The sequence below is a fragment of the Sceloporus occidentalis genome, unplaced genomic scaffold, assembly GCF_023333645.1.
Source record: "Sceloporus occidentalis isolate IW3139 unplaced genomic scaffold, rSceOcc1.0.p SCAF_2, whole genome shotgun sequence".
Lineage (NCBI taxonomy): Eukaryota > Metazoa > Chordata > Lepidosauria > Squamata > Phrynosomatidae > Sceloporus > Sceloporus occidentalis.
In genome coordinates this window covers 38,808,827-38,835,380 of record NW_028316982.1, presented here as the reverse complement: position 1 = coordinate 38,835,380, position 26,554 = coordinate 38,808,827, and the positions used below count along the sequence as shown (strand labels likewise).

The 26,554-nt window shown below is 39.4% G+C and overlaps 1 protein-coding gene across 1 annotated transcript in view; it reads right to left on the bottom strand.

The window, feature by feature from the left end:
- The window catches only part of DNER (delta/notch like EGF repeat containing), a 190,536-nt gene that overhangs the window by 84,192 nt on the left and 79,790 nt on the right, over positions 1 to 26,554 (bottom strand). Inside the window, exons 2-4 of the mRNA XM_089509155.1 lie at positions 12,116 to 12,412; positions 11,304 to 11,398; positions 6,761 to 6,927 (exon numbers count right to left, since the gene is read on the bottom strand). Of these exons, the coding sequence (XP_089365281.1) occupies positions 6,761 to 6,927; positions 11,304 to 11,398; positions 12,116 to 12,412 (559 nt within the window). The remainder of the gene's footprint in view (positions 1 to 6,760; positions 6,928 to 11,303; positions 11,399 to 12,115; positions 12,413 to 26,554) is intronic.

Here is a 26,554-nt window from a genome sequence, read left to right as displayed (position 1 = left end):
TTCAATATTTATGCTTTCTGGTCTTCTATGACCCTACAGCCCTTTTTTTTCCACAATGAAAGTCAGTGGATTTTTTAAAATAAAAACAAAAGATGGTGTCTTGTACAGATTTTTATTTCTAGGCTGGGTTTAATCATCCCCAAATTAATGCTCACCCAAATCACCCTACAGAAAAAAATAACTGAACCATTCTGAGAATTAAAATCTGTAGTAGCATCTAATATTGAAATACATTAAACTAAAGGTTTTAAAACTGTGGCATATATTCATGTACTCTTAATACAGAATATGACTGACTGACATAGTTAGAAATTCAATATCTGAGCATGCCTGGTATTTTCTGATGTTTACAAAATTATTTTTTTGTTCACTCATCTGAAACAAATGGTTAACAAGCTCTTCAGTACCACTACCTGAAGGAATCTTATCTGAAGCCTTCTTGGCACATTTAATCCTAATAAAAGTATGCCTTTGGCAATCTATTAAAATTTATTCACACCTGGTTTTCACCTTTTCTTGTAATTTTCCCATTACCTCTCCTATCTTCCTGAGATAATTTGGCTAGAACATGCCTCTTATTTCAGAACTACATTTAAACACTCATATTCTGCTATCTATTTTTAGGTGTCAGGTAGGAGAACAATTTCAGAAACATGTTTACACTATCCTGCATCCATAGCACAGGAAAAGAATTCAATGTCTTTTTATAATTAAAGGCAATTTTGTCCAATCTTTCCAAGACCCAATTAAAATATAACAACCTCAAATGTCTTCCTGCTGATGAATCAAAAGCTAAATTACTTAATTAAGAAGGAAATAGGAAAGTATCACCATTATTTGGCCACCTAACATGAAAGCACTTGGTAATGCAAAAACTCAAACACCAAGTTATAAACATTAAACAGTACCCTTTTTCTTGTTCATCAGGATATTTTTTCTGAGTTATGAATCATAGGCTGTTATTGTCAAGATCTGAGTTTATGCTCCCTTTTGGTTTTTCCTACTCATTCAAGAGGTGGAGTAAAAGTACTACTTCCATTAGGACTGTTCACAGAAAACCAGGAATCTTGACTTGTTTAATGTGTAAATATGAACATTGTATGATTTCACTGGAATGATGCACTGAATTTGTCTCCATTTTGTGACAATTCTCACATAGAAAACTAAACGAAATTCCTTAGTCACTGATTTCATTCCTCAAAAGGATACATACGGTTTTGTTTCAGAACTGGTTATTACAGCGACAGAACAAACAGCATCTGGTTAAGAGCAAACGGTCAGTGAAGCTGCTCAGTAGCCTCTAACTTTGTAATAACTGCAAGAACAAGCAGCATATCTGAAATGTGTTAAAATTCAAAAAGCCAAACAAAAGAAGAGTTACTCAACAGATCAATTTTTTAAATTGACCTTGTGCCAACAATATAGCCAGATATTACAACTTCATTTTGGGTATTTCTATAACCCAGCTGATATACAGGCTTGTTTTAAATGGAGTTCACCAAGGATGTTTTGTTTCCTGGAAGACACCACAGTATCTGATAAAGCTATCCACTCCCCTGAATGAAAATGTAAGGTTTTAGTTTGATTTTGTATTAGCCTTATTGGAAACCACCTTTTATCCCAAGTCAAGAGAATGGTAGGATATACATTAAATAAATAAATGTGTTGCGTTTTGATGAGGGAAGAGCATTTCCTTAACACAATCCTATGCTATGAATTTTACAAAACTGAGAAATAAAGATTCAAAAAACAAAAAAGGCATAAATCCCCCCCCCCCAAAGAAAACACCCAAAAATGGCTTGAAACATGAACTGTCAACTTTAAACCAAAACTTCAAAATCTGCCATATGACAATTTGGTTCAATGCAGGAATATAAGAAAAGCCCTTTTGGATGAGACCAAAGCAGTTGTGAATTCAGGCTTTACTTTGATTCTTGAAAGTATGCTGAACTAGGTTCAAAACCTTGGAGATCTCCTTTAGATTCACTACCCAACTGACATGGAAGTCAACCATCTGCCATGAGACCAAAGGCCAGCATTCTATCTCCTAATGAGACCAGCTATCAGAACACAAAAACTATAGCCCCCTCCCACTGATCTCTAGTAATTGTTTTTCCAAGGCAAGCATACTCTAGAGCTAGAAGTGACTTGAAGGCACACAACAAGGGGAAGGAAAGCAAAAAACAACAACTATTTCAAGGAGGCAAAGGGGGGGGGGGATGACAGTGCTTCAAGTGGAATACTTTGGGGAAACTCCCTTCCTGGGGTACTTCTAAGCAACCAGTTTCAACCTCTTATCTCCAAACTGCTTGTAACTTAAGCTCCCTGTCTACCAGCAGAGAGAAGCTGCATGACCAAATCAGAAGATACTTGTTGACAGTTTCTACATGCAAAGCATTATTTCTAGCACAGATATTGTTTGTACAGTGAACCCCTTGATTGGCTAATTACAGCCTTGGCGCAGATGCCTGTTGAATTCTTTTCAGCAGTATTTAGGCATCTTTGAGCAAATGTTAATTTTCTTAATTAGATACCAAGAAGCAACACTAAAGCAAATTTATGTCTCTGAATTGTTTGTGATTTTGCATATCAGAACTATCCAGAAGAACCTGCAGTAGAGTTACCAAGCTGACTAGCTTAGATTTTGCAGCAACACACCCAGAAGTGGCTGGCATAGACTGGCAATCAAAGTGGAGGAAAGAGAACTGCATTAATCTGTTACGTCTCTTTCATTCCAGTGAGGGAATGGATTAAAAGGAGCTTTTAAAAACCACTCACATATCTACAGAACTAGCTAATTACTTTTAGAATTTTACAAAATGCTTTTCAAACTCATTTATCACAATGTGAGTACAGAATATATATGCATATCAAAGAATGGAGTGAGTAGGATTTCTGTTTATTTGGGAGGAGGAGAAATGAGGTTTGGTAAAGTTCTTGAATTTGATGTTTCTAAGTCTTGTGCAAATACTCCAACAATTCTGGTGGCTGTGTGCAAGCCAGTCAAACAAACGGACTGATATCAAAATGAAGTGATATACTGTATATATTCATGTATAAGTCTAGAAATTGAAGTACAAAAATTGACCCAAAAAAACTTAGTGGACTTATCCATGGTTCAATGTAAACATTGTACCTTAAATTTTATTAACAAACCAGGAACTATCCCCTGGTGAAAAGGAAGAGTGTAATCTGTCATGGGAGCACTGACCTCCCTCTACTCTCTTGTCCAGCCAGCCTTTAGTGTGAGCACAGACAGTTATGCCTGCTGGTATTTTGTAAGTTCTTTAGCATTTTTTCCTTTGCTTCATCTTTTAGATCCTTTGTTATATGCCCCTAAGTTTTAGCCTCTACTTATCCATGGGTCATATCAAAATCCATAATTTTGGCCTTAAAACCTGCCCTCAACTTACACATGAGGTCGACTTATAGTTGAGTATATATGGTAATGTTAAATTTCAACTGCAAATGAGAACCATAGCAAAAGAACTAACAAAATGGATCTTTCCTGCATATATTTAGTCTAACTGGCCCCTCCACTCACCCCATCCATAAGAGTCAAAGGCCTGTTACAGACAGCCAAAATAAAGCTGCTTCGAGTCACAGTGGCGGTATGGTGTTTCAATGATGCATGCGTCCTAAGAGTCCAGAAGCCACACCAAAGCCATGCTCCAGTCCTTAGGGCTGGAGCGTGGCTTTGGTGCAACTTCTGGACTCTTAGGACGCATGCATCATTGAAACACCATACCTCCACTGTGACTCGAAGCAGCTTTATTTTGGCTGTCTGTAACAGGCCCAAATAAGTATAAATGGATGAATGTAGTTTGACACCACTTTAACTGTCATGGCTGCGTCCTAGAAAATCATGGGACTTGTAGGTTTTTGTGGCACTCACAGAGAAGGCTGAACATCTCAAATTGTGTTCATTCTGCAGTGTAGATGCAACCTTAGAAGCCCCTTCCCCTGATTCCAGATATTAAGGAAGAGAGGCTACATGTAACTTCTTTTTTTATTTCTGCACCCGTGTTGGGTGCAATTTGGAAGAGTTAAATACCCCACTCCAGCACTGTATCCTTATTAACAGGCCTATCCATCCACTGATTATTTAATATTTGGGAAAAACATTTAGAGATGTGCATATTATCTGTTTTGATCCTCAACAAATTTGCTAAGAAGCAGCATCATAACAGAAAGTGGTAGGGGATTCTTTTGTCCTTCTGCAGAGATGACTGAGACTAGCACAGAGTATCATGCAGAAGGCAGAAAGCATTAAAGGAAGGAAGCCATGCCCAGAATAAGCCTAAAAGTGCTGCAAGAAGTACCCAGTCTGAGAGTCCTTTCAAACCACAGAATTATAGCACTATGATTCCACTTTAACTGCCATGGTTCCATCCTATGGAATTTTAGGATTGGCAGTGTAGGGACAGGAATTTAGAATTCTTAGTCAGTGAGTTCTAGTGTCTCAATAAAATGCCAACCTCAAGACTCCATAGGATGTTGCCAGGCAATTAAAGTGGAATCATAGTGCTATAATTATGAAGAACGAAAGGATCCTGAGTATGGGCATGGCATTTCTAGTCTCTTCAACCAAAAGAGAGAACTAAAATTTCTAGTGGGGGGTGGAATAATCCTTTGCAAGGAAAAAAGTATGAACGAAATCCCTCCTAAAACTGTTCCCATTCCCACCCCAACCCTTTTGTACAAACTGCAGCTGACCTACAAGTGCAAATCCCATTTTGTGCTGGTTTGGAAGCCATTTGTCTTAGAAATAGCAAATCACTGAGCAACCAACTCTTCATTATGGAGAGAAGAATATTTCTAGAAAAACAACAAAGTACTATTATTATCAAACTCCAATTTCACGTTCCAGTTACAGCAAACCATCTGTCCCACGGAGGCCAATGTAATTAAACCTATTGGAAAATGTCTCCAAAACACTTTTTGTCTTTTACACAGCTTAAAATAATGCACATAGAAATGTATTCTGTTTATTTAGTCAACAAGCTTAACCTTTCACCATTAAATGCTGCAAGCGATGGTTAGAATTAATAAGAGTTCCAACTGCTCATTATTTTTTCTAATTTAAATAGGACCAAAATTACTATGAGAGTAGAACCTGCTGGATAAAGACAAAAGCCGTTCTCATCCTTCAGCTTTTTTTCTCTGAGTGGACATATTGATCTCTCACAAACACAACCAGAAGCTGAAACAGAGCTTGGATGAAATAATTTTTGGACTACCGTACACCTCTCAGAATCCAGGGTTGTCAATTCTGTCCTGGCTGGGGGATTCTGAGAGTTGTAATCCAGATCAATAATTTTTCCAAGGTCAGACACCTACAAATGTCTTGAAGTCACCAACAGTCTCCCATATCTGTTCCATAGCTGCACCATTTATAAGTAAATTACCTCTTAACATAAAATATGTCACACATCCCAAATGTGCTACAGAAATAATAGATACTATTTGAGAAGACAAGCACTTTATACAGTGTGAAGTCGAAGGCTCTCATGGCTGGCATCCATAGTTTTTTGTGGGTTTTTTGGGCTATGTGGCCATGTTCTAGCAGTTTCTTCCTGACGTCTCGCTAGCATCTGTGGGTGGCATCTTCAGAGAATGTTGGCGAAACGTCAGGAAGAAACTCTGCTAGAACATGGCCACATAGCCCGAAAAACCCACAAAAAACTTTATACAATCATCTCGATTCGTGAAGGATCCGTTCTGGACCCCTCCCCTCATGAATTGGAAATATCGCAGATATTCAATCCCCATTGGTTACAATGGGGGGGGGGCACTCCCAGGTGCACACCATGTTTTGACCCTCCTTGCTTGCCATCCATGAAGGACCAAAACCACAGATCCCAAGTCTGTGAATGGGGAGGGAGGAGTGTACTTTAAAAATGGTCTAAATCATATTTCTCCTTAGTTATTTTATTTAAATGGTTTTGAATACAACCTGACATTTCAATGAAATATACAGTAGCAGGTTCACATATGGAATATATATAAAACTCTTCAACCTAGTTCAGTCTTCACCAAGAAACAGCGCACAACATTAATAGTTCTATTAGTTAAAACAACAATACTTTATAACTGGACATAAAATGCCATGGTTCCTGAAATGGAGCCCCAGGGGCTTTAAGATATTGTGAATCTGTCCTCTATGGATAGAGAGGACAGCCTGCTATAGAGGTTTTTTCCTTGATAAGAATTAGATGTTTCCAACAGGTATTTTAAGTTTTAAACACCTCTTATCACTAAAACCTTATGGGGAAGAGTGGGCCAGAGGGTGGTTTTCTCCACTGAGAAGGATCACCTTTGTGATGTTACCATTCTACTGGCTGAGGAACAAGCAATAATACCTCTTCTGAGGATCTTAAGTGTCAACTAGGCACACATTAGGTAAGGCAATCTACTAGATTTCCTATATGTCAGTTTTTCTTGATTTTTGCTACTTGTTGAATAATGCTTGTACAGTGGGCACTTGGTATTTGCTTAAGGTTTAGTTCCAGGACCTTCAGTGGATACCAAAATCAATGGATGGTCAAGTCCCATTATATATAATGGCATAATAAAATCATGTCACTTGTATAAAATGACAAAATCAAGGTTTTCCTTTTCTATTTTGGGGAGTGAAAAATATTTTCAAGCCATGAATTGCTGAATCTGTGGGTGCAGAATTTCTGGATATGGAGGGCCAACTACATCACATTTTATTGTCTTATGAAATGAATTATGTTATTTTATTCAGTAAACTCACCAATAAAATAGTTGTTTCCTAACGTAAGCATCTCCTCTGTCAGGACAAGTCCACCCATTGCTTGGAGAAGAGTAACACTTGTGGCATCTATAAGTGAGCACTGTTTAAATCTGTCTGTTGTTACTTTCCATAGCAAGATAAGAGAAGCTGTGGCATCTTGTCTTATACTAAAGACAGAAAAGAAATTAATAAATGTGGAATATGGAAGAAAAGTCTTGACATACAGCACATTACTCAAGACACTGAAACAATACATATTATCAATAGCATAGATTCAGGACCAAAAGATGAATGATTCAGAGCAACAAGTCTTAAATACACAGTATTTCACCCAATAGTAAAACCCTCAAACAGATTGAGAAGACAAAAGTGAGCAAATACTTAAACCTTCAACTTTAAACACACATATCTTTGGGAAAGTCCCAATGAACACCATTGCTAGCATCATGTTATGTGCTATGCCAGGCTAACTACACTGGCAGAAGAGGAAAGGCCCCCAGAAGCTTCACCTGGAGAAACAGTCTGTTAGAGATGGAAAATCTGGTCTGTCTTCCCTCTAAGGATAGAAAGAATTATCAAAAATATTTTGATAAACCTTTTTGACAAATCCTGATGGGTAGAAATCTGGACTGACATGCATCTTCAAATTTCAGGATTTAGTCTGCATAAAATTCAGACATAGTTGTTTTGCACAAAAAAACAGCAATTTATATGGAGGAAGCATAATTTGCTATGTAGAAAATAATACTTCAACACAGAAATATTAATTCCTACCTAGAAAATGCTGTTATCTTTGCAGAAAATAATGTAACTGGGGATTTGTTCTGTGTAAAATTTCCACATGGTTGATTTGCACAGAATATAGCATTTTTCTATACAGGAATTTATACTTCTGCGTTGAAATGTTATTTTGCATGCAAAAATTGTTGTTTCCTGCAAAGAAAATGCTACTTTCTGCACAAAACAACCACATGCAAATTCTGTGAAGAACAAATCCTGAATTGTGGATAGCTTTCAAAAAAATGCATAGTTTTCGAAGACTTTCTCACAGAGGGGAAAAAATTGCTGGAACTACTTATTGTTACTGCAATGCTAGAAATTTGAGGAAATTTCATTTGGTGGGAATTCTTATTTGAAGAGGACAATGCTCTCATTTTGCACACACTCCCAATAGCTATACTCCTAATTATAGGCCTCTCATACAGTACTCCAAACCAGCTGAGCCTGTTTGTGATATCATGAAATGTTAACAGCATTTTTCAATGAGCAATATGATGAGCATCTTTGTAATAATATTGCCCTACATTAATCTTCTGGAAATAATTGATGCTTCTGAAATAGTCTTATTGGCGGGTTATAAACCACCGCTTTGCAGTGATCTGCCACCGCCGCTGTTTGCTCCGTAAGGGAGCCGCTGCAGCCAAACCGCGCGGCTCTGTTACGGAGCAAAAAAGAAGCTCCAAAATGGAGCTTCTTTAAGCGGCGCCTCTATGATGTCGCGAGGCGCCAGGGGCGGACTCGCGAAACGTGCGGACGCACATCATCCGATACGTAAATATGGCGGCGGCCGTGTGGAACGGCCGCCGCCATATTGTACGTACAGAATACGTACTAGGGTTAGGGGTGTGTGGAAGCACCGCCCCTTCCTAACCCTTGTACGTATTCATTACGTACTAAATGGCGGTCTGTAACCCGCCATTATTCTCAGCCACCCTTCACTGCCCAAAGTAGTAGCTTCACCATTACTTTTCAACCTGTTCAAGCCAAACAACTCTTCTCAGTCTTCTTTACCAAACCCATCCCTTTCATCTGAATGGGGCATAATTCTTCACCTCTTTCTCTTCACCTTCCCCACCACTTCTCCCACAACAATGGATGCAGGCATAAGAATAAATATTTCAGAAGGTTTTATTCCAAAGGTAGACCAAAAACCAGGAGCTCAAAATGATTATACCTGCTCAAATATGCCACACACTTTTCATGTCTGCATCTACATTGTAGCCATAGAGCAGTTTGACACGTATTTAACTGCCATGGCTCCATCCTATGGAATTCTAGGATTTGTACAGTTCGCCCTCCACATTTGCAGCTTTTACTTTTGCAGATTTGATTTTCTATGGATTTGATTCATATGTTCTCTCTAAGAATCTCTAGGTCTGCCAGCACAATTCTGGCCAAAATTGATCACAGAGTTGTGCGGGAGGACATAGAGATTACTAGAGAAAACAGTTCTTTAGGCATCTGAGCATCCTCCAGTGTGATTTTATATTCAGCTTCTGGCAGATCTTGACCAGAGTTGCACCTAGAGATTCCTAGAGAGGTGTTCTCTCAGGTAAAAAAAAAGTTTTTTATTTGTGTTTTTTCACTTTTAGGGGGTCCTGTGCTCCTAACTCCAGTAAATGTGAAGGGCCCACTGTAGTTTGTTGTGGTAGCAGAGCCCTCCAACAAGGAAGGCTAAACATCTCACTAAACTGCAATTCCCAGAATTCCACAACACTGAGCCATGGCAGTTAAAGTAGTGTCAAACTGGATTATTTCTGCAATGCAAATGCAGCCAATGTTGGGTTGATCTGAATCCAACACTGTAGTCTGCCTGTGCCATGCTTTCCACAAACTACTTTTTTTTCACGGCCATCAAGCTGGCTTTGATTTATTTTGACTCTATGGAGTTTATCAGACAAGGGAAAGTGGAAGTGTAATCCAATGGCAATCTGAATGCAATCATGGGGTTTAACGTTATTGCGTGATAACCCACTACATGCAAATTCGAGCAATGGGAAGTCAGTCCGAACACAATCATGTGGTTTTACGTTATTGTGTGATAGACTGCCACACGCAAATTTGGGCAATGGCATGCTATTTTCAGGCAATTGGAAGCCAGTTTGAACGCAATGTGCATTCACGTAATTGCACTAAACTAGCGACTTTAAGTGAATGCGTTCTGGCCCCACTTTCTTTTCATTCGAATTTAAGAGAAATTCCTCCTGTTTGATAAACTCCTATGTATGAGAGACCTCCAAGAGACACAGTTATTAACAGCCCAGCTCTGCACACTGAGGGACATGGCTTCCTAGACTGAGGAGGAGTCAATGCACCTATGTTATTGTCTTCCTCTTTTCCAATTAAGTTCAGTTATATGGAGGAGTACTGTCTTTTCTAATAAGTTATGTTGTCTCAAAGCATGCCCAAAGTGCAATATTCTCAGTTAAATCATTGTGTTTTCCAGTTAGAACCCTACCAAACTGTTACTCCTACCAAAGATGTAATGAATCTTAGCCACACACCATTTTAGACTACAAATCCTACAGTCCCTTACTACTGTCTGTTTAGGGCATATAGGATTTGTACACCAGAACATAAGGATTTTGCATGCATTTGCAGAAAAGAAGAGATCCCATAGAGATTCTCTTGTCTAGATGGCAGCCATTTGCTACATATTACCCCATTGAAAGAAAAGAACCTTTAGTTTGAGGAGTGGGAGGATAAGCAGGGGAAAAGGACAGGTGACTCCTCTGGGTCTTGCAAGTGTTCCAATTAAGGGTTGGTTATAATGTTTCCAATTTGTTTGTTTTTTTAAAAAAAAATAAGTATCTGCATCTTTAAAAATAAATTGAATTGAAAGAACATATGACTAAAAACATTCTGAAATGGTAGAAAATGAAACTGACAGATTCACTCATCTGACAAAAAGCTGTCTTGAATCCCACTTTGGGAAAAAGGTGGGATATAAATCTCCGAAATAAATAAATAAAATAAAATAAAAAGGGGGCTGGATGCTCAGCTCTTAGAACTCTACCTTTCATTGGGTTTGTGGTGTTGCCACCCCTCTTATTTTTTTACTGAAAGCCTCCTCAACTTTAGCAGGGACATCATCCTCTTCAAGTTCAAAAAAGCTGTACCTATTGGATTTGGTAAGTGCAGCTGGTGCAAAGATTTGACTCTGACTCTGGAGACTTTGGTTGTTTGAATCCCCATTCAGCCGTGGAAACCCCACAGGGCAACCTTGGGCAAGTTACACTCTCTCAGTTCGGATGAAGGCAAAAGCAAACCCCTCTGATCAAATCTTGTCAAGAAACTCCATAAGAGGGTTACCTTCGGGTCACTGTAAGTGGGAAATGATTTAGAGGCACACAACAGCAACAAAGTGTAGCTGATTGCGAATTTCATCTAGTTTTGTTTTGATATGAATTATTTTCACAATTTTTACAAAACTGAAGAGAAAAAACCCCGAGACTTTCAGAATGTGTATGTGGAGAAAAGTAAAACTGGCAGATACATCCATCCCTAACTCTAGCTGAACACTAAAGAGGGGGCCATAGTTTTATTTTTCAAGTGTTTGAGTGGAAATTTAAACAGCTCAGCTGGAACAACGTATTTTGCACAGAGCCTGTGAAGATCCTCCTATTGTCAGAGACACCATAAAGATTTCTCCCAGTGTTTCTGTAAGATATCATTATCATTTCTATAGAAAACAAAATACTGATTACAGATTCAACAGTTCAAATTATTTTAAGCACATTCAGATAACTGGGTAGTTTCTTACTTTATTGATGTATTCTGTGGAACTTCAAAAGAAATAAGGCGACCCCCACCCGTATTATTGGAGCTGGCATTTCCACAAGCCACATCTGGAATAATCTAAAACAAATAATCAACTTCAGTCATAACATTCCATAGAAGCAATATTATTTTTAAAGTTATTTTTAAATATTATTTAAAAATGCATGAATGTAATTAATCTGCATGTTTTTAAAAAAGTGCAAATAGCACCATAGAGAGATCAAGCAGATATGGGACAGAAGTCACAGAAACACAGAAATTCAACTTTTTCTCTCTTGCCACGGTGCCAACTAAAACTGCTATCCGTAAGGGTGGGGGAGTATCTATTTTTAAAAGCTAACTTCCTATAGCTGTGCAAATACCTATATTCTTGCTAAAGAAAAGAACGATATCTTTCCAAAAGATATCAGTGAACTCATCAGGAAACCAGAAATTGATTTTCACATCATAGTATGTTAGATACCTACAAGATTCTAGCATGGCATTTTAAACTGCCAGTAATGAAAGCTCATGGGATTTCAACAGCTGTAACAATTGATAGTATCTCTCAGCAATGCTTACTATCGCATAGAGTTTCAACAAATCAGAGGTAGTAAAGCTTTGCCATCTGATCTCAAGAACAAATATGCCTGTTATCAATTTGTCACAGTGACACAACCAACTGAACAGAGCCACTACTAGCTGCAGAGGAGAGAAATCCATGACCTGTGAGATGCATTTTATAATGGATCAAATCTAGCTTTCAGGAAATGGCTTTTCATAAAGTTGTGAACATAATAGACTACCAGATCTTACCTCTACTTCATCCCATTTCAGATCCACAACTTTCTGATCTTCCTTTGGCTCCCAAATGGGCAGCGTAACAGTTGGTTGAGATTGTGGCAAGGCAATGTCAGGTTCCATGGTGGTTGATACTGGCCTGCTTTGGCTTAGTGCCTCTGACTCTGTCCACCCAGTCACTGGAGGACTATAAAATGAGTGTTCACAGTTTGTACCTTCATAGCCTTCATTACAAACACAGAGATAGCCATCACTGTTACTACTGCAGTTGCCATGGTGACAAGGGTTGCTGGCACATGGATCTGAAACAAACTGAACAGAAATATAATGGATAAATTAATTTCACAGCCTAACATTCATTTCTTTGGTGACAAACGGCAACAGACTAAAAACCTTATGTATGGTATAGAACATCAAAGGCTTTAATGCTTCAGAGATTACATGGTTCACATTGCGATGAATTGGTTCTCTGATTGTAGTGGCATAATAAAGCAAAGGAGCAAACAAAAAATGGTAGTGTTGAAGTAGTGGTGCAGAAGTATTACGACAGCACCCCCTTGGAATAATAAAATGTTGGATAGTTCTATTAAAAAAAAAAAACTTTGCTGTGCAGTTTTTATGAGCCAAGGATAAGTTCAAATAGGTATTGTACTCTCACTTGGAGGAGTTAATAGCATCCAGCATCAACAACTGAGGGTTTATCTTACAGTAGCATGCATGATATGACTCCACTGATACTCTGCTCTCTCAGTAACCTCCAATTACTGTCTTGCCTGGCCTGAATTTTGGATAAATAAATAATGGGCTTCTTTGGTATTCAAGTACTCCATTTTCAAAACCCATGCTGATAAAACATGTATTCAGTTGAACATCTATTTCAACTGTGAGTGCTGTTTTAATTTAAGAAACCACTTTTGAAATGTTGTGTTTACATCAGCAAGTTTTAATATTATTGTTAAAGGATAATTTTGCAAATGTAGTTTCATCATCTTTGTTTGAACTCTTGATGCCCACCTTGAAAAGAATGTGCCAAGTGGAGATGAGGGACTTGATCAGCAGTTCTTAACTTGTGGGTTGCGACCCCTTTGGGGGTCAAACAATCCTTTCACAGGGGTCGTCTAAGACCACTGGAAAACACATATTTCCAATGGTCTTAGGAAATAATTTTATGGTTGGGGGGTCACCACAACATGAGGAACTGTATTAAAGGGTCGTGGCATAAGGAAGGTTGAGAACCACTGGACTATATCCTCCCATTTGCTGCAGGCTAGTGCCTCCCATTGCAGTAGGCTAGAGCAAGCCTGGACCAGTTAAAACCAGCCAACACTAGTATGAACCAATGAGACTGACATTCCATGTAAACTTTGTTGACCTACTGACATCACAAAAGTGAAAACCTTATTCCTAAATATGTTAATGAAGCTTGGCACAGGGTGTCGCATGCACTGTGGAAGATATACACTTGTCCCTCCACATTCACTGGGGTTATGGGCACAGGACCCCCATGAAAGTGGAAAAAAAATGCAAATAACAAAAACACTATGTTTTTACCTAAGAGAATATCTCTCTAGGAATCTCTAGGTCCTCCAGTGCAACTCTGTGGTCAACATCTGCTAGACATTGACCATCGAATTGCACAGGCGGATCTACAAATGCCTAGGTAGAGTGTTCTCTCTAAGAATCTCTAGGTCCTTCAATGTGGCTTTTGGTTAAGGTTAACCATACAGTTGCGCTGGAGGACCTAGATGTTCCTAGAGAGAACATTTTTAATAAAATTCATGAATAATCAAATTCGCAAAAGTCAAAGCTGAAAATGTGGAGGGACGAGTTGTGCTCGGCTCAGAGGAACTTGGGAGGAGACAAGATGGAACTTGAAGATTAATACTAATAGAATGTTTTGCCAATGTTTACTTGCTTTGTAACCAAAAATGTATAAAAAGACTTGAATGCTTGTTAATTTTACTCAGTCAGCTTTGTGAAACTATTTAGCTGACTGGCTTCAACTGCACAGGTGGATTAAACTTGTGGTGTTCTCTGCTCCTGTGTGATTCTTTGTTTGACTGCACCAAGAAAACATGCCCATTGCTACTTGGCAGTAACATCCCCTCCCCAAACTGGAGAATAACAAACCAGGATCCATGATGTCCTTCTTTGGCAAGTTTCAGGGACATCATCATCATCATCATTTATTTATATAGTGCATCCATCTACATGGCACATTACAAAGATTTATAACTATTCCTATAACATAAACTACTATACACAATACTAGAATGGAAATTAAAAAAACCACACACATAATGCAGAATAAAACAAAATGGTCAGTACAGATAATCAAGTTATATTATTATTATTATTATTATTATTATTATTATTAACCTTTATTTATAAAGCGCTGTAAATTTACACAGCGCTGTACATACAATCTTTTAATTAGGCGGTTCCCTGCCCTCAGGCTTACAATCTAAAAAGACACAACACAAAAGGAGAAGGGAGTGGTGGAGGGGAAGGGGATGAGGGCCAGCAGTTCTTCTCTACCTCTGAGGCCTGGACCAAGGCAGATGGACTGGAGGGAGGGCTTGGCTTCTTAATGGATGGGTAAACTTCTTCCAGGGAGGCCTGTTGGAGTTAGCCTGCCTCTCTAGTAGGATAATACATATAAAATACATAGCAATACAGGAAATGATTCAATAAAACAGGCACCAAAAGAACATCAAATAGCAAGTGACAGTTATGCAATGCCTGGGAACACTTCTCTGAACAGGATGGTCTTCAACTCCGTTTTGAAGCTGGTTAAAGAAGTGATGGCTCTTGCTCGTGGAGGAAGAAGGTTCCAGGAGTGAGGGGCAGCTAGTGAAAAGGGGCGAATCCGAGATGGGGCAGAGGAAATCCTGGGCTGGGACAGCAGACCTTGACTACCAGAGCGGAGGGCCCGAGTGGGAAGGTGAGAAGAAAGAAGGTCTGATAAGTAAGGAGGGGCCAGCCCATGGAGGGCTTTAAACGTTGACAGCAGGAGCTTATACTGAATACAGAAAGGGAGGGGGAGCCAGTGAAGGGATGCCAACACAGGAGACATGTGCTCGGGGCGGTGGGCGGATGTGATAATGCGTGCAGCTGAATGCTGGACAGAGATTAAAGGACGGAGGTGAGAAAGAGGAAGCCCAGCCAGGAGGACGTTACAGTAATCGAGTCATGAGACCACTAGGGCATGGACCAGGATCTTGGCAGTAGAGGCAGAGAGATATGGTTGGATTTTGGCAATATTGTATAAGAAGAATCTACAAGCCTTGGCTGTGCTCTGGATCTGAGGGATACACGACAGAGAAGAATCAAAGATAAAACCAAGACTGCGGGCTTGCTGGACTGGTAGCTGTATATATTGCAACTGAAAGATTAAAGAGTCACTTTGGTGAAGAGCATGTTTTATCAGCATCTGGAAGGAAGGAGGAGATTTCTGAACAGCTAGATGGCTCCGAGATTATCCTCCCAAGGGCTTGGTGATTATCCTCCCAAGGGCTTACGACGCAAGACTGTGCACTCACATTCCAACAATGTATGCTTCCTGTGGAATTCTGGGGTTTGTAGGTTAGTGAGACCTAAGACATCTCTGACTGAGAACTCGAAATACACCTTCCTAAACTTTAAATCCCAGGATTCCACAGGAGGCAGCCATAGCAAGTTAAAGTGGAATAACAGAGCTGTAACAGTTAGTGTGATATTGTTAAAACATTATTAAATACTTCAACCTGTCCAGGTGCATATTATAAATCCAACAAAGCTAATTTCCCAATTCAACTTCAGAGCTCCAAATAGGCTCAATTTGAAAGTCAAATTTGTGTTGCCCTGCATGTTCTGGGACAAGCAAGATGAAAGTAGAAACTTGCCACTTCAGCACAGAACTATCAGATCACATGGAATAACAATTTTGAAAAAGTATTCAGATCATGACCCAGATGCACCATTTGTATGGACAATTTTCTGAGACTAGTGCAAGGAGGCAGTGTGAAAACATGTGGCTTTACAGCTACAATGTGCTTTTGCAGTACAAATGATTAATTAGCATGTAAATTCTAGTCCCAAATAAAGGTAATAATTCACCTAGAAAACTGCAGAAGATTCTTTAAAAGGGTTTTAAAAAAATCTACTCTAAGACCACCTGCAATCATGAAAATGATATGGCCTGTTGAAATTTTTTGCCATAAGCCAACAAGAAGTCTTAAAGTGTGTTGATGTGGTTTCATTTTTTAAAAAAAATTATTGATTATAAGTTTACAATGAGTGCAAACAGATTTTGGAATTTGCACAGAGATACATGCAAATTGATATACAGGAAATAGGGCCATCCTTGCTTCTGCCGGGCCTGGATATGTAACATTCCAACAGAAATACTAGATTGAGAAAATATGCCTGAGTTATGCAGTTCAAGGAGGAATAATTATATTTTACAGAAAGAAAGCTACCAGTTGAAATTTGGAAAGGCTTTTTATCAATGTGAAAGGCACAAAGATCTACCACGTATATATAATTATTCAGGACATTCACATTTCACTTCAGCCTTTTCACTTCAGACAGCATTCCTCTCAAATATTACAGAATCTGTCAATGCTACTTAATACAAGGCAACATCATTTCTGATGAGGATTTTTGCCAGCTATTGTGCTTTGTCATTTTTGTTTCTTATCATGCAGCAATTGTTCACACTCACCTTCAAAGACACATGACCAAGTGTGGACATTGTTTTGCACTGATCATATCTTTGCATGACCAGATTATTCTCAACATTATTATTCTCAACATAAATCCATTACAAAGTATCAAGTAAGTCATACCCAGACATAATTGCCAAGTGCAGATGGGGTGATATATAAATAATTTTATTATTATTATTATTATTATTATTATTATTATTATTATTATTATTATTGAATGTTACAAACTGGCAAAGTCAAAAGGGAAACTCAGAAACTACCACAACAACAAAAAAATCATTTTTATAATGTCAAGGAATTCCACACATTTAGGATGGCAACCAGATGCATCTCATCAAAGCATTGTCTTAGGAAAAGACTATGATCCTTTTATTCACGACTTTCTAACTTTGAAGCTAGTCAGTTTTACTGCATGAAGCTACAACATTGTTCTTCTCCATGTTCATATTTAGCCCACTGTCTCAATTGTCCCAATTGAGGTTGTAGTAAATCAAGTTTGTACCTGCCTTATATCTCTATCACTCCCTATTTTCACAGTTAAAGCACATTTGAGCTACCTTTATGCATGTAATCCTTCAATTACTACATGACAACTGGGCAAAATATGTTTCAAGTTACCTTTTACACCAAAATAATAATAATAATAAATCCAGAAAGGATATCTTGGCAAATACACATTTGTGAGGTACTAGAAGAATATGCTGAGCTTATCAAAGGATATCATAAAGCCACGAGGAACCAGTTATTTATAATTCAGAGACATAGTGGTATAAATCTGGAATATCCATATGCAAAGATATGTTGTAATTTTGAGACTGTCTCATGATGCTGCAAGATTCCTTTGCATAATTTTTATAAGTTAGAACAGCTAGCTATGTATCTATACAGATTTGAATAAAACCACTAGACTCCAAATACTTTAATTAAAAAAAAGCTACATTTTAAGTAGGTGCTAGAATGAAGGCAGTGTTGGCATAAATCTAGTCTCCAAGGTGAGAGCCCTCTAATATATCCTCACACAATGTACTGCATCCACTACAAAGACAAAGAGGAGAGCTCCTTCAGCTGATCTCAATCATCCTGCAGACGTATAGAGAAGCAACCCTGCTGTCAAATATCATAGAATCATAGAATCATAGTTGGAAGAGACCGCAAAGGCCATCAAGTCCAACTCTCTACCATGCAGGAAATCCAAATCAAAGCATCCCCGACAGATGGCCATCCAGCCTCCATTTGAAGACCTCCAAGGAGGGACACTCCACTACACTCCGAGGAAGTGTGTTCCACTGTCGAACAGCCCTTACTGTCAGGAAGTTCCTCCTAATGTTGAGGTGGAATCTCTTTTCCTGAAGCTTGCTTCCATTGTTCCGGGTCATAGTCTCTGGAGCACCAAAAAACAAGCTAGCTCCCTCCTCAATATGACATCCTTTCAAATATTTAAACAGGGCTATCATATCACCTCTTAACCTTCTTTTCTCCAGGCTAAACATACCCAGCTCCCTAAGGCGTTCCTCATAGCACTTGGTTTCCAGACCCTTTACCATTTTAGTCGCCCTCCTTTGGACACGCTCCAGTTCCTCAATGTCCTTTTTGAATTGTGGCGCCCAGAACTGGACACAATATTCCAGGTGGGGCCTGACCAGAGCAGAATATAGTGGTACTATTACTTCCCTTGATCTAGACACATTACTTCTATTGATGCAGCCTAAAACCGCATTGGCCTTGTTAGCTGCCGCATCGCACTGTTCACTCATGTTCTGTAGCCCAGCTTTCTAGTCTATTCAGGTCATTTTGAATCTTGATCCTGTCCTCTGGAGTATTAGCTATTCCTCTTTATTTGGTGTCATCTGCAAATTTGATAAGTATTCCCCCAATTTTTTCCTCCAAGTCATTGATAAAGATGTTGAACAGTACTGGGCCCAGGACAGAGCCCTGTGGGACCCCACTGGTCACTTCTCTCCAGGATGGAAAGGTGCCATTGTTGAGCACCCTTTGGGTTTGTCCGGTCAACCAATTACAAATCCACGTAACAGTTGCCTTGTCTAGCCCACATTTTACAAGCTTGTTTGCAAGAATGTCATGGGGAACTTTGTCAAAGGCCTTACTGAAATCAAGATATATTATATCCACAGCATTCCCTTCATCTAACAAGCTGGTAACTTTATCAAAGAATGAGATAAGATTTGTCTGGCATGACTTCTTTCTCTGAAACCCATGTTGACTTTTTGTGATTATGGCATTGCTTTCTAGATGTTCACAGACTCTCTTTTTAATTATCTGCTCCAGAATCTTTCCTGGTGTAGATGTCAGACTAACTGGACGATAATTGTTTGGATCCTCTTTCTTCCCCTGTTTGAAGATAGGGACAACGTTTGCCCTCCTCCAGTCTGCTGGCATTTCTCCTGTTCTCCAGGTGTTTTCAAAGATTATTGCCAATGGCTCTGATATTACATTTGCCAGTTCTTTTAATACCCTTGGATGTAGTTCATCTGGTCCTGGAGACTTAAATTCATTTAGGTTAAACAGGTATTCCTGTACTATCTCTTTACTTATTTTGTGCTCAAATTCCCCTATTCTGTCCTCTGCTCCATTATCCTCAGGTTGAGTACCCTTTGGCTTTTCTGAGAAGACTGAGACAAAGAAAGTGTTGAGTAATTCTGCCTTTTCTCTGTCTTCTGTTCGCATTTTGCCATCTTCTCCACACAGTGGCCCTATCATTTCCTTCGTCTTCCTTTTGCTGCGGACATATCCATAAAAGCCCTTTTTGTTGTTCTTAACCTCTCTAGCAAGCCTGAGTTCATTCTGTGCTTTAGCTTTTCTGACCTTATCTCTACACATGCTAGCTATTTGTTTGAATTCCTCTTTGGTGATTTCCCCATTTTTCCACTTCTTATACATGTTCCGTTTTAAATTTAGCCGAGTTGAAAGTTCCTTGGTCATTCATCCTGGGTTCTTGCGACACCTCCCGTTTTTCTTTCTCACTGGAACTGTTTTAATTTGTGCCTTCAGTATCTCCCATCCATCTTGAACTCCCTTCTCTTTTAGTATTCCTGACCATGGGATCACCCCCAGTATTTCTCTAAGTTTACTGAAATCAGCTTTCCTAAAGTCTAGAATGTGTGTCTGACTATGCCTGGCTTCTCCTCTCCATTGTATAACAAACTCCAGGAGAACATGGTCACTTCCACCTAAGGATCTCACCACTTGCACTTCATTAACCAAGTCATCCTTGTTGGTTAGGATCAGATCTAAAATAGCTGACCCCCTTGTTGCCTCTTCCACCTTTTGGACAATGAAATTGTCTTCGAGGCAAGTGAGGAATTTACTAGACCATGAGGATTTGGCTGAGTTTGACTTCCAACAAATATCAGGGTAGTTGAAGTCACCCATCACTACTACATCTCTCCTTTCTGAGTGTGTGGTCATCTGTTCTAGAAAGGCATCATCCAATTCCTCTGTCTGACTTGGGGATCTGTAGTAGACTCCCACAATAACATCCTTGTTGTTTCCCTGCCCTTTAATTTTTATCCAGATGCTCTCCACCTGGCTTCCAGGATTGATGTCCTGGATCTCTTCACTGGTGTAAATGACCCTGACATATAGGGCTATTCCTCCTCCTTTCCTGTTTGGCCAGTTTCTCTTAAAAAGTTACATCCCTCTATTTCTACATTCCAGTCATGAGACTCATCCCCCCAGGTTTCAGTGAGGCCAATTATATCATATTTGCTTTGTTGCACTAGGATTTCTAGTTCATCTTGCTTATTTCCCATGCTCTGTGCATTAGTGTAGAGACATTTAAGATCATGTGTTCCCTTTACTTGCTGCCTGTGCAAACATTTTTGCCTCCAACTGTTGGGTCCTTGCACTGTTTGCCTTGTTCCCTCTATGACAGTTTGACTATTTTCTCCAGCCTTTTTGCCTTCCAGAATACTGTCTCCCTCCCCTACATATCTCAGTTTAAAGCCCTCCTGATCAAATTTTTGAGACTATTGGCAAAGACGTTTTTGCCAGCTGGTGTGAGATGCAACCCATCCCTTGCCAGAAGTCCCTCCTGATGGAACCGCAGCCCATGATCCAAGAATCCAAATCGTTCTTGGCGGCACCATCTGCGGAGCCAGTTGTTTACATCCGCTATTTTCTTCTCCCTTCCTGGACCATGCCCTTCGACTGGGAGAAGAGAGGAGATGACAACCTGTGCATCCACCTCTTTCAACTTCCTACCCAGAGCCTCATAATCCCTTATGATATTCTTAAGGCTGTGCCTTGCAGTATCATTGGTTCCCACATGAACGAAAAGAAAGGGGTAATGGTCAGTAGGCTTGACAAGTCTTGTCAGCCTCTTTGTCACATCATGGATCTTTGCCCCAGGGAGACAGCACACCTCCCGAGACATCTTGTCATATCAAGATTCCAGACAATGTCATCACCAGCACCTTGAATTTAGACTAGAAATTTATTGGCTACCAGTACAATCTCTTTAAAACCAGTATCATGCTGTCTGTACTAATTTGTTTCCATCAGAAATCTAGCTGCTGTGCATAGTTCACTAGCTGTAGCTTCCAAGTAATCTTTAAGGACGGACACAAGTAGAGTGCATTGTAGTACAGTATCATGTGTCCATGAGACTGGTACACACAGTTTCCTTTACCTGTGTCCAAAAAAGTATAGGCATCTTGAGGTCCTCCATTGTGATTCTATGGTCAATTTCTGCCAGACATTAACCATACAGTCATGCTGAAGGACTTCCAGATGTCTAGAGAGAACATTTCTAAGGGTATTTGGAAGTCCTCCAGCATGTCTGTATAGTCACTTTCCACTGGAAATATAGGATTTGCTATTAATCATGATTTTCACTGTTTGTAGTAAATCTGGAAATGTATACCCCATGGATCTGAGGGTCCTCTTGTAGTCTAATTGGGAAGTTACCAGGGCATGAACTACCATGGCCAGGTTGTTTCTATCCATGAGATGCCCACACACTCCAAGCTGTGGATTCTACCTGGAGTTCCAGTGACAAAAATGGATCTAGGAATAGTCCTAAGCTGTGCATTTGCTTCCTATGGGAAGTGCAACTCACTTACCTAGTTTCTAGAACTAGGAGCCACCAATCCATGGATCTTCATTCATATTGGGATTTAACTTCAGTTTATAGAACCTCTATCAATCCATTACAGCATGCAGGCACTCGGCCAGCACCTATGCTAGTCCAGTTGACTCAAATGATAAGAAGTAGAGCACTCATCAGCATACAGATGCTACCCAACCCAAAACTCCTTATGACCTCACCCACCAGCTTAGAGTCATGTTAAATTTGCAGGAATGATGCATTATTTTATACTCCTGTGAAATGGGCAGTGGCAATGGGTCGTAGATAGTAGGACTAAGAAATCAAAAGATTATTAATTCTTTGCTTAGCACAGAATAGTAATTCCTTTACTTGATCAGATATAGATTCCAGGGATCCAAGCAGAAAAGCCATTTAGATTTGTGATACAGAAAATCTGCTTTATATGCACAAGAATGCAAGTGCAGTCCCTGGCATAAAAGGAACTCAGCTGATAAGGCTGGAAAAGACTTCTCTATCTGAAACACTGTGGAATTGTTGCCAACACAAGTAGATAATACAGGGCTAGATAGATCAGTGGCAATTAAGAATATGTAAGTTCTTCTAAATTTGAAGAATGAGCTTTCTTTTCTTTGAGGCTACTGTTGTGATGCAAATTACTAATATCTGTAAGGACAGGTGGGCAGGCAGTTGGGTTAAACATATGTGGGCTATTCATTTATTTGGATTTATTTGCAAATTTGGCTTTATCCTTAATGTCAGCCAAGCAAGTAAAGCAATTATCATCCAAGGAAGGAAGACAAATAAGTAAGGCCAGCCAAGTAAGTAAAGTCATGGGCTATGCGCTAGCATTTGCTAGTAAAGGCAAGAGGTGTCAATCACATAGCAGCATAATCATTCATTTGTGGAACCTTTTCAGAAATAGATACTCAGCAATCACTATCATATATGATACTGGCATATATGAACTTCTTGAATTTTCTAAAGCACAAGTGGATGCAGTATGTACTCAACTATTATCTGCTTCTGCATTTATTCTGGGATTATCTGACTGCCAGGCTGCATGTTCTACTCAACAGATATATCGGAACAAGCAACTGAATAACCTAGCTGACAAAGCAGAAATGAGGTTGGCAGGGAGAGGAAAAAGAATCACAAGAGAAGTTTCACCACAGTTAATATGACTGCAGATGAATGTATACCAAGGTGACTTTAACACTGAACTTAAACGTTCCCTTTTCAAGGCACATGAAGTTTGCAAAAACAAAATAAAACTCCCAACCCAGGTGTATTACAGTGCCCGTAGCTATTTTTAATTTAGGAGTTCACACTGGATGAGTCATGGTGTGACAGAATCCTTCCATTCATTAAAGGGTCCCTTTCAGACTTGAATTCTGTGCATATTAATTGCAGATTAGTTTTCTTTTATTCCCAATGAGATGCCCCCTACTCCATGGGCCCCTATTCTCCTAATGCTCTAATCCAGATTTTGAAGGGTGAAAAAGCTGGGTATCCCATTTGTTCTATGAACAGCACTCCACTCACAAACCTCTGGATACAACTTACTATCTTTTCCATAAAATTAAAATATCAGAATGTAATTTTTTACTATTATTATGTATGGCTCACAATTCTTTTGGTAATCCATTGTAGTTAAGATATATCTTTTACTCTGTTGGTCTTGAAATTATGGGTCAGGATCCATACAAGATAACATCCTAGCCTGTGGGGCACATCAGTAATACCACCATATTATTCTGTTTGCTTCCTCATGTTTTTCTCTGCAGAAAAAGAAAACCTCAAAGAAAAGCACATAGAATGAGAAAGCAACTAGCATTAGTGAAATATACATATAAAATACAGTCAGCCTTCCTTATCCACAGATTTTTATTAAGAGATTCAAACATCCATGGCTTGAAAATATTTTTTAAAAGTATAAATTTCAAATAGCAAACTTTGATTTTCCATTTTATATAAAGGACACCATTTTACTGCCCAATTGTATTTAATGAAACTTGAGTAGTCACAGATTTTGTTATCCACGGGAGATCCTACAACCAAACCCCAGTGGATGACAAAGGATCACTGTAATATGCACCTGCTATAATACTTTTTTATTCTGGGACTAACAAAGAGCCATTGCAGTGTAGTGGTTTGAGCACTGGACTATGACTCTGGAAACTAGGATTCAACTCCGCACTCAGCCATGAAAACCCACTGGGTGACCTTGGGCAAGTCATATTCTCTCAGCCTCAGAAGGAGACAAAGGTAACTCCCCTCTGAACAAATCTTGCCAAGAAAATCCCGTTACAGTTTCACCTTAGGGTCTCTGTAAGCTGGAAATGACTTGAAAGCATATGACAACAAACAAAGGCAGCTGAAGTCCATAAACAGACATTCTTTTGCTAGTCTTGTTCTGAGCAAAGTAAGGTCAACCACCCTTCATAAAAAGCTCTGCAACACTGAGAGCACATTCAGCCACTCGGTCTTCCCATCTCTTTAGTTCACCGATCATTCTGCTCACTCTCCTTCTCTTCAGTTAAAATGGGCTCTCTGATCCAACAGTTTTATTGACCAGCTACTGGAGCAGAGGTAAAAACAGCTGGATGTTGCCATGCTGGTAATCATGCATACATCACCTCCCAGGTAAAGAACCAATAACACTAGTTAAACTAAAAACATGCTAACTCATCTTTTAGAATCATCACCACACATTACCTTTCCCCAGTATATAACAGAAAATATCAGAAACCCTCTCAATTCACAGAAGTGGGAGCATTTTCCAACATCTACTACATATCACTATCCAAATTCCAACTTACCTGCTTTTTTTCAGTGCAGGATCAAAAGGACCTTGAAGCAGTGGTACATGCACTGGTAATCTCTCGTTTAGATTTCTGTATTGTGCTCTACATGGGGCTACCTTTGTACCAAGTTCAGAAGCTTCAATTGGTGCAAAATGTGGCAACCAGATTGGTCACTGGAACATCTAGGTCAGACCATATAACACTAATATTAAAATCTCTTCACTGGCTACCAGTTAGCTTCCGGGCACAGTACAAAGTGTCGGTTATTACCTTTAAAGCCATTCATAGCTTGGGCCCGAGTTACTTGTGGGAACGCATCTCCTTACACAATCTGCCCCACACTCTCAGAACAACCGGGAAGAATTTACTAGAGCATGCAAAGACTAGGTTAACAACAATTTCCCACAGAGCATTTACTGCCGTAGCTCCTAAATTATGGAATGGCTTGCCGGAGGAGATCTATCTCATTACCACCTTAGATGCTTTTAAGAAGGAACTTAAGGCGGATCTCTTCCAGCAGGCCTATCCACCCCATCTGTTATAAGAGAGTTAGAAATACTCCACCTCTGTTTGTAATGATATGTATTTTAAATGCCGATTTAGTCAATGTATTGTATTGGTAGCAGTCCTACTGTTTTATTGAGTGTATTTTATATGATATTGTAGCCCTTAATCTTATAATGCTGTTTTTATTGTTGCAATCCCACCTCGATCCACAGGGAGAGGTGGGAAATATAAATAAAAATTATTATTATTATTATTATTATTATTATTATATTTAAATCTTACATAGAATCATAGAGTTGGAAGAGACCACAAGGGCCATCCAGTCCAACCCCCTGCCATACAGGAACTCTCAATCAAAGCATCCCCAACAGATGGCCATCCAGCCTCTGTTTAAAGACCTCCAAGGAAGGAGACTCCACTACACTCCAAGGGAGTGTGTTCCACTGTCGAACAGCCCTTAGAAGTTCCTCCTAATGTTGAGGTGGAATCTCTTTTCCTGTAGCTTGCATCCATTGCTCCAGGTCCTGTTCTCTGGAGCAGCAGAAAACAAGCTTGCTCCCTCCTCAATATGACATCCCTTCAAATATTTAAACAGGGCTATCATATCACCTCTTAAACTTCTCTTCTACAGAAGACATGTATTGTCAGAGAAACTGCTGGCAATGAAACAGTCAAACAGGCACCAGTTGCCAAACTGCACACAACAAAAGTACAGGAAGAGTAGCAAGACAGCCAGCATGGTGTAGTAGTTTGAGCATTGGACTAGAGATCAGGGTTTGAATCCCAGCCCACAGGGTGATCTTGAGCAAGTCATACAAGCTTCAGAGGATGGCAATGGCAAATCCCCTTTGAAGAAACTTGCCTAGAAAACCCAATGAGGGTTGCCATAAGTCAGAAATGACTTGAAGGCACACAACAATAAACAACAACAAACACAGCAAGTACTAATGCATCCAAGTACACCAGTGTCACACATACTACATTTTTCCTATTACAGCCATGCATGTGCAACTGGGCCTGCTTATCATCCTTATGGCAATGTCTACATACTGCATCTCTCCAGATATTTACCATATCAGCCAAAGAAGTTAATAACTAAACTAACTAAATGAATCTCCTGAAGACAGAAGTATCTCATATGATAATTCAAAACATCAAGTTCAGTAATAAATAACTAGGTTGGTCTGTGTCCAAACTGGCTTTTGAGATTTTAATATTCCATGAAATGAAAATGGCCATCAAATGTAATAAATGCATAGAAGGCATTTTTTCGTTGTTGCAGTAAAGCAGCAAAAAGTGCTTTAAGAAAGGCACCAACACACACAAATTCCTTCATTAAAATAAAAGATCTTGATTTAAGCTCTTC